A 12,908-nucleotide genomic window follows, 5' to 3' on the forward strand; every position below is an offset into this window, starting at 1 on the left:
GGGGAACGCCCCTGGGATTTGCCCATAAAAATGTGCCACTGATCACTCGATGAATGCACAAGCATTGGGTGAAAGCATTGTTGATGTGGCACCCAAAATCATAATTTCAAGGCAGCGGTCTGCTACCCAGAAACAATGAACTTGTATACAGATGAGCGATTGCTCGTCCCCATGCAGAGGAGACGATTGCTGCATGTAAATGCAGCTCTCACCTCTGCTGACTAGCAGGCAGTTACTCAGTTTGTTCCTGTTAATTGCCTTGTCAGTCGGCCCTTGTAAAGGGGCCTTGTAACCTAAACCTGTGATGGCTAACCTCCGCCACTCCAGCTGTGGTAAAACTATGACTCCCAGCATGCTCCATTCATTCTGTGGAGTTCCGAGAGCAGCCAAGGAAGTACATCTTGGGAGTTGTAGTTTTACCACAGCTGGAGTGGCGGAGGTTAGCCATCACAGGTTTAGGTTACAAGGCCCCTTTACAAGGGCCGACTGACAAGGCAATTAACAGGAACAAACTGAGTAACTGCCTGCTAGTCAGCAGAGGTGAGAGCTGCATTTACATGCAGCAATCGTCTCCTCTGCATGGGGACGAGCAATCGCTCATCTGTATACAAGTTCATTGTTTCTGGGTAGCAGACCGCTGCCTTGAAATTATGATTTTGGGTGCCACATCAACAATGCTTTCACCCAATGCTTGTGCATCATCGAGTGATCAGTGGCACATTTTTATGGGCAAATCCCAGGGGCGTTCCCCATAATCGTACTGATAATTTGCCCATATAAAGGGCCTTTATGGTTGAAATAATTGACTAGGGTCTTGACCCTCTCTTGCCCCTCAGGTTGGCAGCGTGCATTTGGTATCTCCCCATCACACATGGAACAAGTTCCGTTCCATTGTATGTGCTGTGGTTGTTTGCTCACACATAGAGCAGCCTATAAAGATGTATTATATATGTCACCCATTAAAGTTGTTTGACCAAAAGCAAGTCCTGCACAGCAACGTACTACAGGCTGCCATAAACTGCAGCTTCTGGTGGGAATAAGATGTGGAAGCTGAAGTCCTCGCCTTCTATGTGGAGCGTTCTCAGGCCTAGTACACTGTATTAGGGAGTTGCACTTTGAGCTGTTGAATTCAGCATTGAGTGCACCAGCCCAAAAACTCCCAGTCCTAAATCTCTCCAAAATATTTTACATCGTCCATCGTATAAGTAAGAAATCTAACAGCCCTTATGTTTTACGCAGTCTATCACAGAACAATATTTCTAGTGTGGGAGCAAAGAAACTAGCAGCTGCTCTTCCATCGCTGCGCTCATTACAGACACTGAGGTAAGTGCAGAATGGATGCACATGAACTGCCATACTGAATGGTCGCCTCTGTATGATTCAATGTGAAACTGTAAAATCATATTTGTATACATGCCGTTATCTGCTACAACGTATTTCCCGTACTCTTCTTTCAGAATGATCTCATATCATAAGACCTTACTATAAATTATAACCAGATTTACAAACTGTTTAACAGACGGGTATTTCTTTTGGGGGATTATCATCTTTACAGCTGCAGGGTAGATAATGACCGCTTGCAAAGCAATGCATCGTCATGCCAATAGGAGGTAGTATGTGCATGATGAACGAACATTCATTAGATTGGACATGAGGTAACTATAGCGATGAAGCATTGAGTCCTATCTAAGTACCAGTAACAGACTAGGATTGATGCCCTGCATGGCCACACCAACAGCAAACTGGCATGGTATGGGACAGAGGTGGATTGACCATAGACCCTACAGGGAATTTTCCAGGTGGGCTGATGCCTATAAGTCCACCCGAGCCCTCCTCACTGCTGCTGGCCGTGTACATACTCCTGGGGGAATTATAGGAGTCATTATTAGTAACTCCAAGATTATATCCTTAAAATACCCTTAAAAATAAAATTATTTACACATTATTAGGAGAAGTCCAGGCAGCATACTGGGTTGGTGCTTTGGCCCACATCTCACCTCCTAAGGTGGACAGAACGTGGCAGCTGTTGATGGCCACCACAGAAGGACAAGCTTCTGGGGAGGTATTTTGTGCTGCACTGTGGTATTTGGTTCTGTGGGATGGTATTCTGGGCTGCACTGTGGTATTTGGTTCTGTGGGATGGTATTTGGGTTGCACTGTGGTATTTGGTTCTGTGGAATGGTATTTGGGTTGCACTGTGGTATTTGGTTCTGTGGAATGGTATTTTGGGTTGCACTGTGGTATTTGGTTCTGTGGAATGGTATTTTGGGTTGCACTGTGGTATTTGGTTCTGTGGAATGGTATTTTGGGTTGCACTGTGGTATTTGGTTCTGTGGGATGTATTTTGGGCTGCACTGTGGTATTTGGTTCTGTGGGATGGTATTCTGGGCTGCACTGTGGTATTTGGTTCTGTGGATGGTATTCTGTGCCACTTCCAGGGCCACGTTAAGATCTCAGTACGCCCTGGTATGGGATGCTCCAAACAGGGCAGGCTGTATATTGTTTTCTACTATATAGTGTATATGTACAAACTGAAAAGAATGGTGTGGTATTAAACAGGCAGGAAATGCTCAAACCCACATGCAGTTGTGCATATATATATATATATATATATATATACACAGGGGTGCAAATCCTGCACTTGTGGCCCGTTACTAATGACGATCCCCAGCACAAATACATACAGTGGAGGATGACCGCAGCGGACCACAAGTACCACAATAGACATCCTACACAAGAAGCAATTATGTGGATGTGATAATCAATATAACAATGACAAAATAATAGCAAAGACAGGTGCACTCTGCGGTCTTACTAAACCCTCAGACTGATTTTAAAATTGAGACATTAGCCAACATGTCCTACTAGGAGGACATGTCTGAGCCCAAGCACCGCGCCAAGGTTTCTCAAGTAGCTCGGGACCTAACACTCACCTACCTGTGCCATATGGGCAATACCAGGAGCCAGTGGGCAAATTACAGGAGCATGAGTCCGACTCACAGACAACTCACCAGTTACCTCCAGCATGGAACCATGCTAGCAATGGGAGGAGGGAGGAGTCTGCAAGTCCCACTCAAGACTGGCTGATATGGCCCAGGCCTCGCAGGTGCACCTAAATGTGGCCTGTAGATGGAAAACAGGCTCATTTAAATTGGAGTTTATACACCTCCAGGCATCTCTATATATACAAACTGAAAAGAATGGTGTGGTATTAAACAGGCAGGAAATGCTCAAAACCACATGCAGTTGTGCATATAATACAGGGCAGCTAATCCTGCACTTGTGGCCCGTTGCTAATGACGATCCCCAGCAAAAATGCATACGGTGGAGGATGACCGCAGCGAACCACAAGTACACAATAGACATCCTACACAAGAAGCAATTATGTGGATGTGATAATCAATATAACAATATAACAAAATAATAGCAAAGACAGGTGCACTCTGCGGTCTTACTAAACCCTCAAACTGATTTTAAATTGAGAGATTAGCCAACATGTCCTACGGTGTATATAGTGATATGCCACCTAGTTTGCAATTCAATCTTTATTTTACCAGTGGTATATTCTCAAGTTATTTCATGACATTTATTGCTGTTTGAAACGTTACGGGCCCATTCGGTGCCCTTTGTCAAGCTGATTGACCGGTCCTCATGTTTCCACGCCGTGGAAACATGAGGACCGGTCAATCAGCTTGACAAAGGGCACCGAATGGGCCCGAAACGTTGCAAACAGCAATAAATGTCATGAAATAACTTGAGAATATACCACTGGTAAAATAAAGATTGAATTGCAAACTACATTGGTGTGCTGTCTCTGAAAAACTCATTTAAAGCCATAATCTCACTCCGCGGGTGGAAGGAGGCACCAGGAGACGAGCACCCCAAAAGCCACTCAACGTGTGCTGAGGTGTCAGTATAACTAAGAATATATGCCACACTAGTCACAGCAGCACTAATGGCCGCTGCTTAAAACCGAGCATATTTCCACCTGACATTTCATTGGGGAAAACTGGACACAAAGACAATTTCCAATAGGACATATAGCATTAAAACATCTGAATGGCCGCTTAGACCGGTCCAGTCTGCCATAGAGGCAGTGGTTTGCAGAGCGTCTCTCTTCTGAATGCTTACACCGCCCCCCCCCCCCCCCAGGACATCCATATGTCCGATCTTTAAGGTACATCCAAGCATCCTCAGCAGTAATTGACTTATGCTTGGTTTAAAGATTAATATGAGGATGTTTCTGTTCTTTTTCTCATTTTCAGCCTATTTAATAACAATATCTGTGACATGGGAGCTGAAGAACTGGCCAGTATACTTCCTGATATGACATCGCTCGAGGCATTACAGTAAGTACAAAGGCACAAATACCTGCATCATTCCTGCCATTTTCTCAGTAGACAAGGATATTCCATTAGGTCCGATCGGTGGGACTCCAACTGCTGTGACTTCTGTGGCAGAGATGCTAGGAAAATAGCGCACTTTGGTGGAGGTTAATCAAGACTGGAGCTTTCTGCGCATGTCTTGATATCCCCTGCGCTGCCTGAGGATGCGCCCAATTTACGCTTCATCATAAATTAGGCGCATCCCCCTGCATTCTGCGCGCCTGACCAGAAATCTATGACCGCTCACAGCTGCCGTAGATTTCTGTCTTCATTTACCCCAGATACATGTGTTGCTGCAGATGGCCATGCCCTCTTGGCCGCCCTTGCCACACTCCCTTTTAGAAAAGTGGCGAGGACGACGAAAAAGGGGAAATGCGACAATAAAAAAAAAAAGTTGCAGTTAAAAAGTCGCACCTGTAATTCTGAATGCCACTTTTCGGGCGTAAAAGGAATGATAAATGTCCCTCTTTGTCTTCTGTAATTTCTTTTTTGCAATTTCTTGAGGCCGCATGGTGGGTATATTATTGTATAGTCAGGGGCAGAATACACAGCATCTGGACAACGCTGATCAGAGCCATAGGGCTGCTGCCAATTCATGCCGGCAATCAGTGCCTAAGGACCATGGGATGTGCCATATGACTCCGCAGGACAAGGACATGCTTTCCTGTTCGCCCGCCTGTTTGGTGCTTTGTGACTGATTATTAGGTGTAATTGTACCCATTAGCACATTAGGACATCACATTGACATCATTACTTCAGTAACTCTGTCAAAGTGACACATTTTGCAGAGACAACCGTTATCAGAAAGCAGCCAAGTTCCCCTAAAGCAGGCATGCTCAACCTGCGGCCCTCCAGCTGTTGTAAAACTACAACTCCCACAATGCCCTGCTGTAGGCTGATAGCTGTAGGCTGTTTGGGCATGCTGGGAGTTGTAGTTTTGCAACAGCTGGAGGGCCGCAGGTTGAGCATGCCTGCTCTAAAGCAATCATTGCAAATTGCTGACTTTGCCAGATATTCCCCTGCAGCGACCTCTATAGGGAAAATGTAGTATTACACGGTGGCCATTTAGATGAGGTTTCCCCTGCCAGAAGCCCTTCTTACAGACCGGTTCCTTGCCATTTGAGGGACCCCACATAGCATGTCCTTTTACCTCAATAGGGTATATGGACTGGGGTTAATGGCCGCTTTAAGGCTATAACAACTTAATGTAATCTGGAATGATGGCAGACTGCATCCCGGGTGTCATCAACATAAATATCTGCACAACCCCATTAGTCAGTGAAAGGAAACTTCTGCTTCTGGGAGAAGGGAAGTTAAAGACGTTTTCTGAAATAATTACAAAAGCTTTGGAAAGTACCTCAGTGCTGTCCATGATATGAAACCACGGTTCACAGTTTTTCTTGTTTATCCCTTTCTGTGTAGCGCACTTACATTCTTGAAGGGCTTTTTGTGGGTGCGGTCAAGCTAGCGGTGCCAAGCTAACAAACTCTATGGGCTCATGCCCACAAACCTAAGGGTTCCATGCCCGTATTGCAGACTGCAAATGGCGGGTCTGCAATATATACAGGCATTGGCTGTGTGCAGTCCGTGCTGCGGATGCGGACCCACGAACATAAGGGCTCCGCGCTGAGGACAGCAAACAACGGTCTGCAATGCACGGGTACTGACCATGTGTACTCCGTGCTGCAGATGCCGAGCCACTGACTTGAATGGGTCCCTCATCCGCAAGATACAGCCAAATATAGGACATGTCCTATCTTTTGCGGAGCGGAGGCACTGATCGAAAGCCCATGGAAATACTAAGAAGTGCTTCCGTTGGCTTTCGGATCCGTACCTCATCACCACAATAAATAAGACATGTCCTATCTTTTGCCGTATATGGAGGATCACAAACCCATTCAAGCCAGTGGCTCGCCATCTGCAGCACGGAGTACACACAGCCAGTACCGTGCATTGCGACTGCTGTTTGCTGTCCTCAGCACGGAGCCCTTATGTTCGTGGGCATGAGCCCTACTTCACATGATTTCCCTCACAGACTGAGCTGGCACTCACCCTTCTTCTCCTGCTTCATCAGCATAGGAAGCAGTTGACCGGCCCTCTTAGATCATCCCATCTGTCCCTTTCTCCTTGCAGACTGACACTTCCTATTAGGCTACATGCACACGACTGTATGTGTTTGGTCTGCCCAAAAAAAATGGATGATACCCGTATGCCATTATTTTTTTTTGTTTGCAGATCCATTGTAACAATGCCTAAAACGGACAAGAATAGGACGTGCTCTATTTTTTTTTGCGGGGCTACGGAACGGACATACGGATGTGGATAGTACACAGTATGCTGTCAGCATTTTTTGCAGACCTATTGAAATGAATAAGTCCGCATCCTATCCACAAAAAAAACGGAACGGACACGGAAACAAACAACGTTCGTGTGCATGTAGCCTTATAGAATGAGCAGCTGATGTCTGCAGCAATCTCCTGCAAATTGCTGCTGGAAAAACGTGTCAGGCAGCTGGCTGCAGCCGTCAGCAGTTATACACTTAGATTGTGAGCCCCAATAGGGACAGTTGGATGCTAATGTCTGTAAAGTGCTGTGGAATATAGTAGCGCTATATAAGTGCATAAAATATTAATAATAATACACTTAAAGAGGTTCTCCGGGCTCTCCTATATTGAGGACCTATCTTCAGGATAGGTCATCAATATCAGATCGTCCGGAGTGCGCACGTGCCGTCTCCTTTCTCTCTTCCTGCTTCTATGTATATGGCAAAGCAGCAGTGAACAGGAAGAGAATCTGCGAGTGTGCTCTGTCACAGCCATCAGCTGCAGATCGCATTTGTCAGTCGGAAACAGATGTGACAGCCACCCGGAAACAATAGTAAATGTGCTGGCCGGAGACGTAGAGCGGTGAGGCAGGGTTGATGAAGACAAAGCTCCCCTGGCTGTGACATGTGAGTAAAGAAGTATGGCAGGCGGTACAGTATGTGACATCCCGAACTTCTGGGTTTGGTAAATGGGCGAATACGAGATGTCACAGAAGCAGGAAATAAAGTCCGCGACAGCATTTCAGAGCCATAACCTAGCCAGATCATGCATTAGTAAATCTTTAAAGGATATGGAAACCTTTGTAAAAAAATAAAATAAAATTATACAAATTTTTGTGGAGAAAATAATTTCTTCAATTGGTTCTGTTTATTTTCCAATTGGCTCTCAGTGAATTTACGGAGAATCCGCGCACTGTCTCACTCCCTCCTCTACCCCCCCTTTTAAGGATGGCAGAGCGGTGCAGACTGTCAGTTGTAACATACAGCTGCTCTGCTGTAGCAGCCGCCCAATGGTTAATAGGTTAATGTGGGGAACATGCCCCCAACCCCATGCCCCCTGTTCAGTATGGCTGTCTGTGACCCCCGCCCCCCGAATGGCATCGCAGCGGTTCTGCATTCCTCCTGACAACCCCCTTCTCTCCCGTTGAGGCTGGACACATAAATCCCTTCCTTCCCAGTACAGGTCGCCGAGCTGTGCAAGTAGCCATCCCCCCTCCTCCCCCTTTTCTGGCTTTCAGAAAATAGAAACACAAAAACATGATTTTTTTTTAAAAAAATGCTTTTATTGTGTAAAAAAATTAAATAAAAAAATGCACATATTAGGCATCACTATGTCCATAACAACCTGCTCTATAAAAATAGCATGTGATTCAACCCGTCTGGCGAACGACGTAAAAAATAAATAAAAAATGTGCCAAAAAATCCATTTTTTATCACCTTACATTAAAAAAAAAGTGTAAAACCAAGCGATCAAAAATGCATATGTGCCCCAAAATGGTACCAATCAAACAGTCATCTCATCCCACAAAAAATGAGACCCTACATAAGATAATCGCCTAAAAAATATAAAAATATGTCTTTTAGAAAATGGAAAGACAAAAACATGATTTGTTTCAAAAAATCTTTTATTGTGTAAATCCAAATAAAATAAAAAAAATAGACATATTAGGTATCGCCACGTCATTACGACCTGCTCTATAAAAGTATCACATTATCTAGGTGCAAAAAACGAAATGGCTGCACACCGTTATATACACAAACAATAGACATAAAAATGGGGTCATTCTAGATAAAAGTGGTACAATACCGACTATAAATGAGTAATGGAAGCTCTTAGCGCACATACGTGTCGGGCCCATCTACCAGGCGTCAAGGTGGCTTCCGCAGATGGGTCCCTAACTCTAAATACTGCCTCACTTTGGACTTACTTAAGCCTACAATATTCAGGGCAGTGTAGGAACCAGCTACAAACGTACTCTGCTCAGAAGTCCCAGGTAGATGGGCGTGTTCAGTCTAAGGCCTCATGCACACGACAGTATTTTTTCACGGTCCGCAAAAACGGGTCCGTAGGTCCGTGATCCGTGACCGTTTTTTCGTCCGTTGGGTCTTCAGATTTTTGGAGGATCCACGGACATGAATTACAATGCAAGTCAATGGGGACGGATCCATTTGATGTTGACACAATATGGTGCAATTTCAAACGGATCCGTCCCCATTGACTTTCAATGTAAAGTCAGGAGTCCCTTTTATACCATCGGATCAGAGTTTTCTCCAATCCGATGGTATATTTTAACTTGAAGCGTCCCATCACCATGGGAACGCCTCTATGTTAGAATATACTGTCGGATATGAGTTAGATCGTGAAAACTCATATCCGACAGTATATTCTAACACAGAGGCGTTCCCATGGTGATGGGGACGCTTCTAGTTAGAATATACTACAAACTTTGTACATGACTGCCCCCTGCTGCCTGGCAGCCCTGATCTCTTACAGGGGGATATGATAGTACAATTAACCCCTTCAGGTGCGGCACCTGAGGGGTTAATTGTGCTGATCACGGCCCCCTGTAAGAGATCGGGTGCTGCCAGGCAGCAGGGGGCAGTCATGTACAAAGTTTGTAGTATATTCTAACTAGAAGCGTCCCCATCACCATGGGAACGCCTCTGTGTTAGAATATACTGTCGGATATGAGTTTTCACGATCTAACTCATATCCGACAGTATATTCTAACATAGAGGCGTTCCCATGGTGATGGGGACGCTTCAAGTTAAAATATACCATCGGATTGGAGAAAACTCTGATCCGATGGTATAAAAGGGACTCCTGACTTTACATTGAAAGTCAATGGGGACGGATCCGTTTGAAATTGCACCATATTGTGTCAACATCAAATGGATCCGTCCCCATTGACTTGCATTGTAATTCATGTCCGTGGATCCTCCAAAAATCTACGAAGACCCAACGGACGAAAAAACGGTCACGGATCACGGACCTACGGACCCCGTTTTTGCGGACCGTGAAAAAATACTGTCGTGTGCATGAGGCCTTAGACTGAACACGCCCATCTACCTGGGACTTCTGAGCAGAGTACGTTTGTAGCTGGTTCCTACACTGCCCTGAATATTGTAGGCTTAAGTAAGTCCAAAGTGAGGCAGTATATTTAGAGTTAGGGACCCATCTGCGGAAGCCACCTTGACGCCTGGTAGATGGGCCCGACACGTATGTGCGCTAAGAGCTTCCATTACTCATTTATAGTCGGTATTGTACCACTTTTATCTAGAATGACCCCATTTCTTATGTCTATTGTTTGTGTATATAACGGTGTGCAGCCATTTCGTTTTTTGCACCTAGATAATGTGATACTTTTATAGAGCAGGTCGTAATGACGTGGCGATACCTAATATGTCTATTTTTTTATTTTATTTTGGATTTACACAATAAAAGATTTTTTGAAACAAATCATGTTTTTGTCTTTCCATTTTCTAAAAGACATATTTTTTATATTTTTTAGGCGATTATCTTATGTAGGGTCTCATTTTTTGTGGGATGAGATGACTGTTTGATTGGTACCATTTTGGGGCACATATGCATTTTTGATCGCTTGGTTTTACACTTTTTTTTTTAATGTAAGGTGATAAAAAAATGGATTTTTTGGCACATTTTTTATTTTATTTTTTTACGTCGTTCGCCAGACGGGTTGAATCACATGCTATTTTTATAGAGCAGGTTGTTATGGACATAGTGATGCCTAATATGTGCATTTTTTTATTTAATTTTTTTACACAATAAAAGCATTTTTTTAAAAAAAAAATCATGTTTTTGTGTTTCTATTTTCTGAAAGCCAGAAAAGGGGGAGGAGGGGGGATGGCTACTTGCACAGCTCGGCGACCTGTACTGGGAAGGAAGGGATTTATGTGTCCAGCCTCAACGGGAGAGAAGGGGGTTGTCAGGAGGAATGCAGAACCGCTGCGATGCCATTCGGGGGGCGGGGGTCACAGACAGCCATACTGAACAGGGGGCATGGGGTTGGGGGCATGTTCCCCACATTAACCTATTAACCATTGGGCGGCTGCTACAGCAGAGCAGCTGTATGTTACAACTGACAGTCTGCACCGCTCTGCCATCCTTAAAAGGGGGGGTAGAGGAGGGAGTGAGACAGTGCGCGGATTCTCCGTAAATTCACTGAGAGCCAATTGGAAAATAAACAGAACCAATTGAAGAAATTATTTTCTCCACAAAAATTTGTATAATTTTATTTTATTTTTTTACAAAGGTTTCCATATCCTTTAAAGATTTACTAATGCATGATCTGGCTAGGTTATGGCTCTGAAATGCTGTCGCGGACTTTATTTCCTGCTTCTGTGACATCTCGTATTCGCCCATTTACCAAACCCAGAAGTTCGGGATGTCACATACTGTACCGCCTGCCATACTTCTTTACTCACATGTCACAGCCAGGGGAGCTTTGTCTTCATCAACCCTGCCTCACCGCTCTACGTCTCCGGCCAGCACATTTACTATTGTTTCCGGGTGGCTGTCACATCTGTTTCCGACTGACAAATGCGATCTGCAGCTGATGGCTGTGACAGAGCACACTCGCAGATTCTCTTCCTGTTCACTGCTGCTTTGCCATATACATAGAAGCAGGAAGAGAGAAAGGAGACGGCACGTGCGCACTCCGGACGATCTGATATTGATGACCTATCCTGAAGATAGGTCCTCAATATAGGAGAGCCCGGAGAACCTCTTTAAGTGTATTATTATTAATATTTTATGCACTTATATAGCGCTACTATATTCCACAGCACTTTACAGACATTAGCATCCAACTGTCCCTATTGGGGCTCACAATCTAAGTGTATAACTGCTGACGGCTGCAGCCGCTGCCTGACACGTTTTTCCAGCAGCAATTTGCAGGAGATTGCTGCAGACATCAGCTGCTCATTCTATAAGGCTACATGCACACGAACGTTGTTTGTTTCCGTGTCCGTTCCGTTTTTTTTGTGGATAGGATGCGGACTTATTCATTTCAATAGGTCTGCAAAAAATGCTGACAGCATACTGTGTACTATCCACATCCGTATGTCCGTTCCGTAGCCCCGCAAAAAAAAATAGAGCACGTCCTATTCTTGTCCGTTTTAGGCATTGTTACAATGGATCTGCAAACAAAAAAAAAATAATGGCATACGGGTATCATCCATTTTTTTTTGGGCAGACCACAAAACACATACAGTCGTGTGCATGTAGCCTAATAGGAAGTGTCAGTCTGCAAGGAGAAAGGGACAGATGGGATGATCTAAGAGGGCCGGTCAACTGCTTCCTATGCTGATGAAGCAGGAGAAGAAGGGTGAGTGCCAGCTCAGTCTGTGAGGGAAATCATGTGAAGTAGGGCTCATGCCCACGAACATAAGGGCTCCGTGCTGAGGACAGCAAACAGCAGTCCGCAATGCACGGGTACTGGCTGTGTGTACTCCGTGCTGCAGATGGCGAGCCACTGGCTTGAATGGGTTTGTGATCCTCCATATACGGCAAAAGATAGGACATGTCTTATTTATTGTGGTGATGAGGTACGGATCCGAAAGCCAACGGAAGCACTTCTTAGTATTTCCATGGGCTTTCGATCAGTGCCTCCGCTCCGCAAAAGATAGGACATGTCCTATATTTGGCTGTATCTTGCGGATGAGGGACCCATTCAAGTCAGTGGCTCGGCATCTGCAGCACGGAGTACACATGGTCAGTACCCGTGCATTGCAGACCGCTGTTTGCTGTCCTCAGCGCGGAGCCCTTATGTTCGTGGGTCCGCATCCGCAGCACGGACTGCACACAGCCAATGCCTGTATATATTGCAGACCCGCCATTTGCGGTCTGCAATACGGGCATGGAACCCTTAGGTTTGTGGGCATGAGCCCATAGAGTTTGTTAGCTTGGCACCGCTAGCTTGACCGCACCCACAAAAAGCCCTTCAAGAATGTAAGTGCGCTACACAGAAAGGGATAAACAAGAAAAATTGTGAACCGTGGTTTCATATCATGGACAGCACTGAGGTACTTTCCAAAGCTTTTGTAATTATTTCAGAAAACGTCTTTAACTTCCCTTCTCCCAGAAGCAGAAGTTTCCTTTCACTGACTAATGGGGTTGTGCAGATATTTATGTTGATGACACCCGGGATGCAGTCTGCCATCATTCCAGATTACATTAA

General features: G+C 44.9%; 1 protein-coding gene across 1 annotated transcript in view; it reads right to left on the bottom strand.

Annotated features, from left to right (window-relative positions):
• Positions 1 to 11,831: 11,831 nt before the first annotated feature.
• The window catches only part of CIITA (class II major histocompatibility complex transactivator), a gene marked incomplete at its 3' end in the record, with an annotated part of 58,939 nt that continues 57,862 nt past the window's right edge, over positions 11,832 to 12,908 (bottom strand). Inside the window, exon 19 of the mRNA XM_044303353.1 lies at positions 11,832 to 11,868. Coding sequence (XP_044159288.1) covers positions 11,832 to 11,868 — 37 coding nt within the window. The remainder of the gene's footprint in view (positions 11,869 to 12,908) is intronic.

This window comes from Bufo gargarizans, chromosome 8 (assembly GCF_014858855.1).
Source record: "Bufo gargarizans isolate SCDJY-AF-19 chromosome 8, ASM1485885v1, whole genome shotgun sequence".
Classification (NCBI taxonomy): domain Eukaryota; kingdom Metazoa; phylum Chordata; class Amphibia; order Anura; family Bufonidae; genus Bufo; species Bufo gargarizans.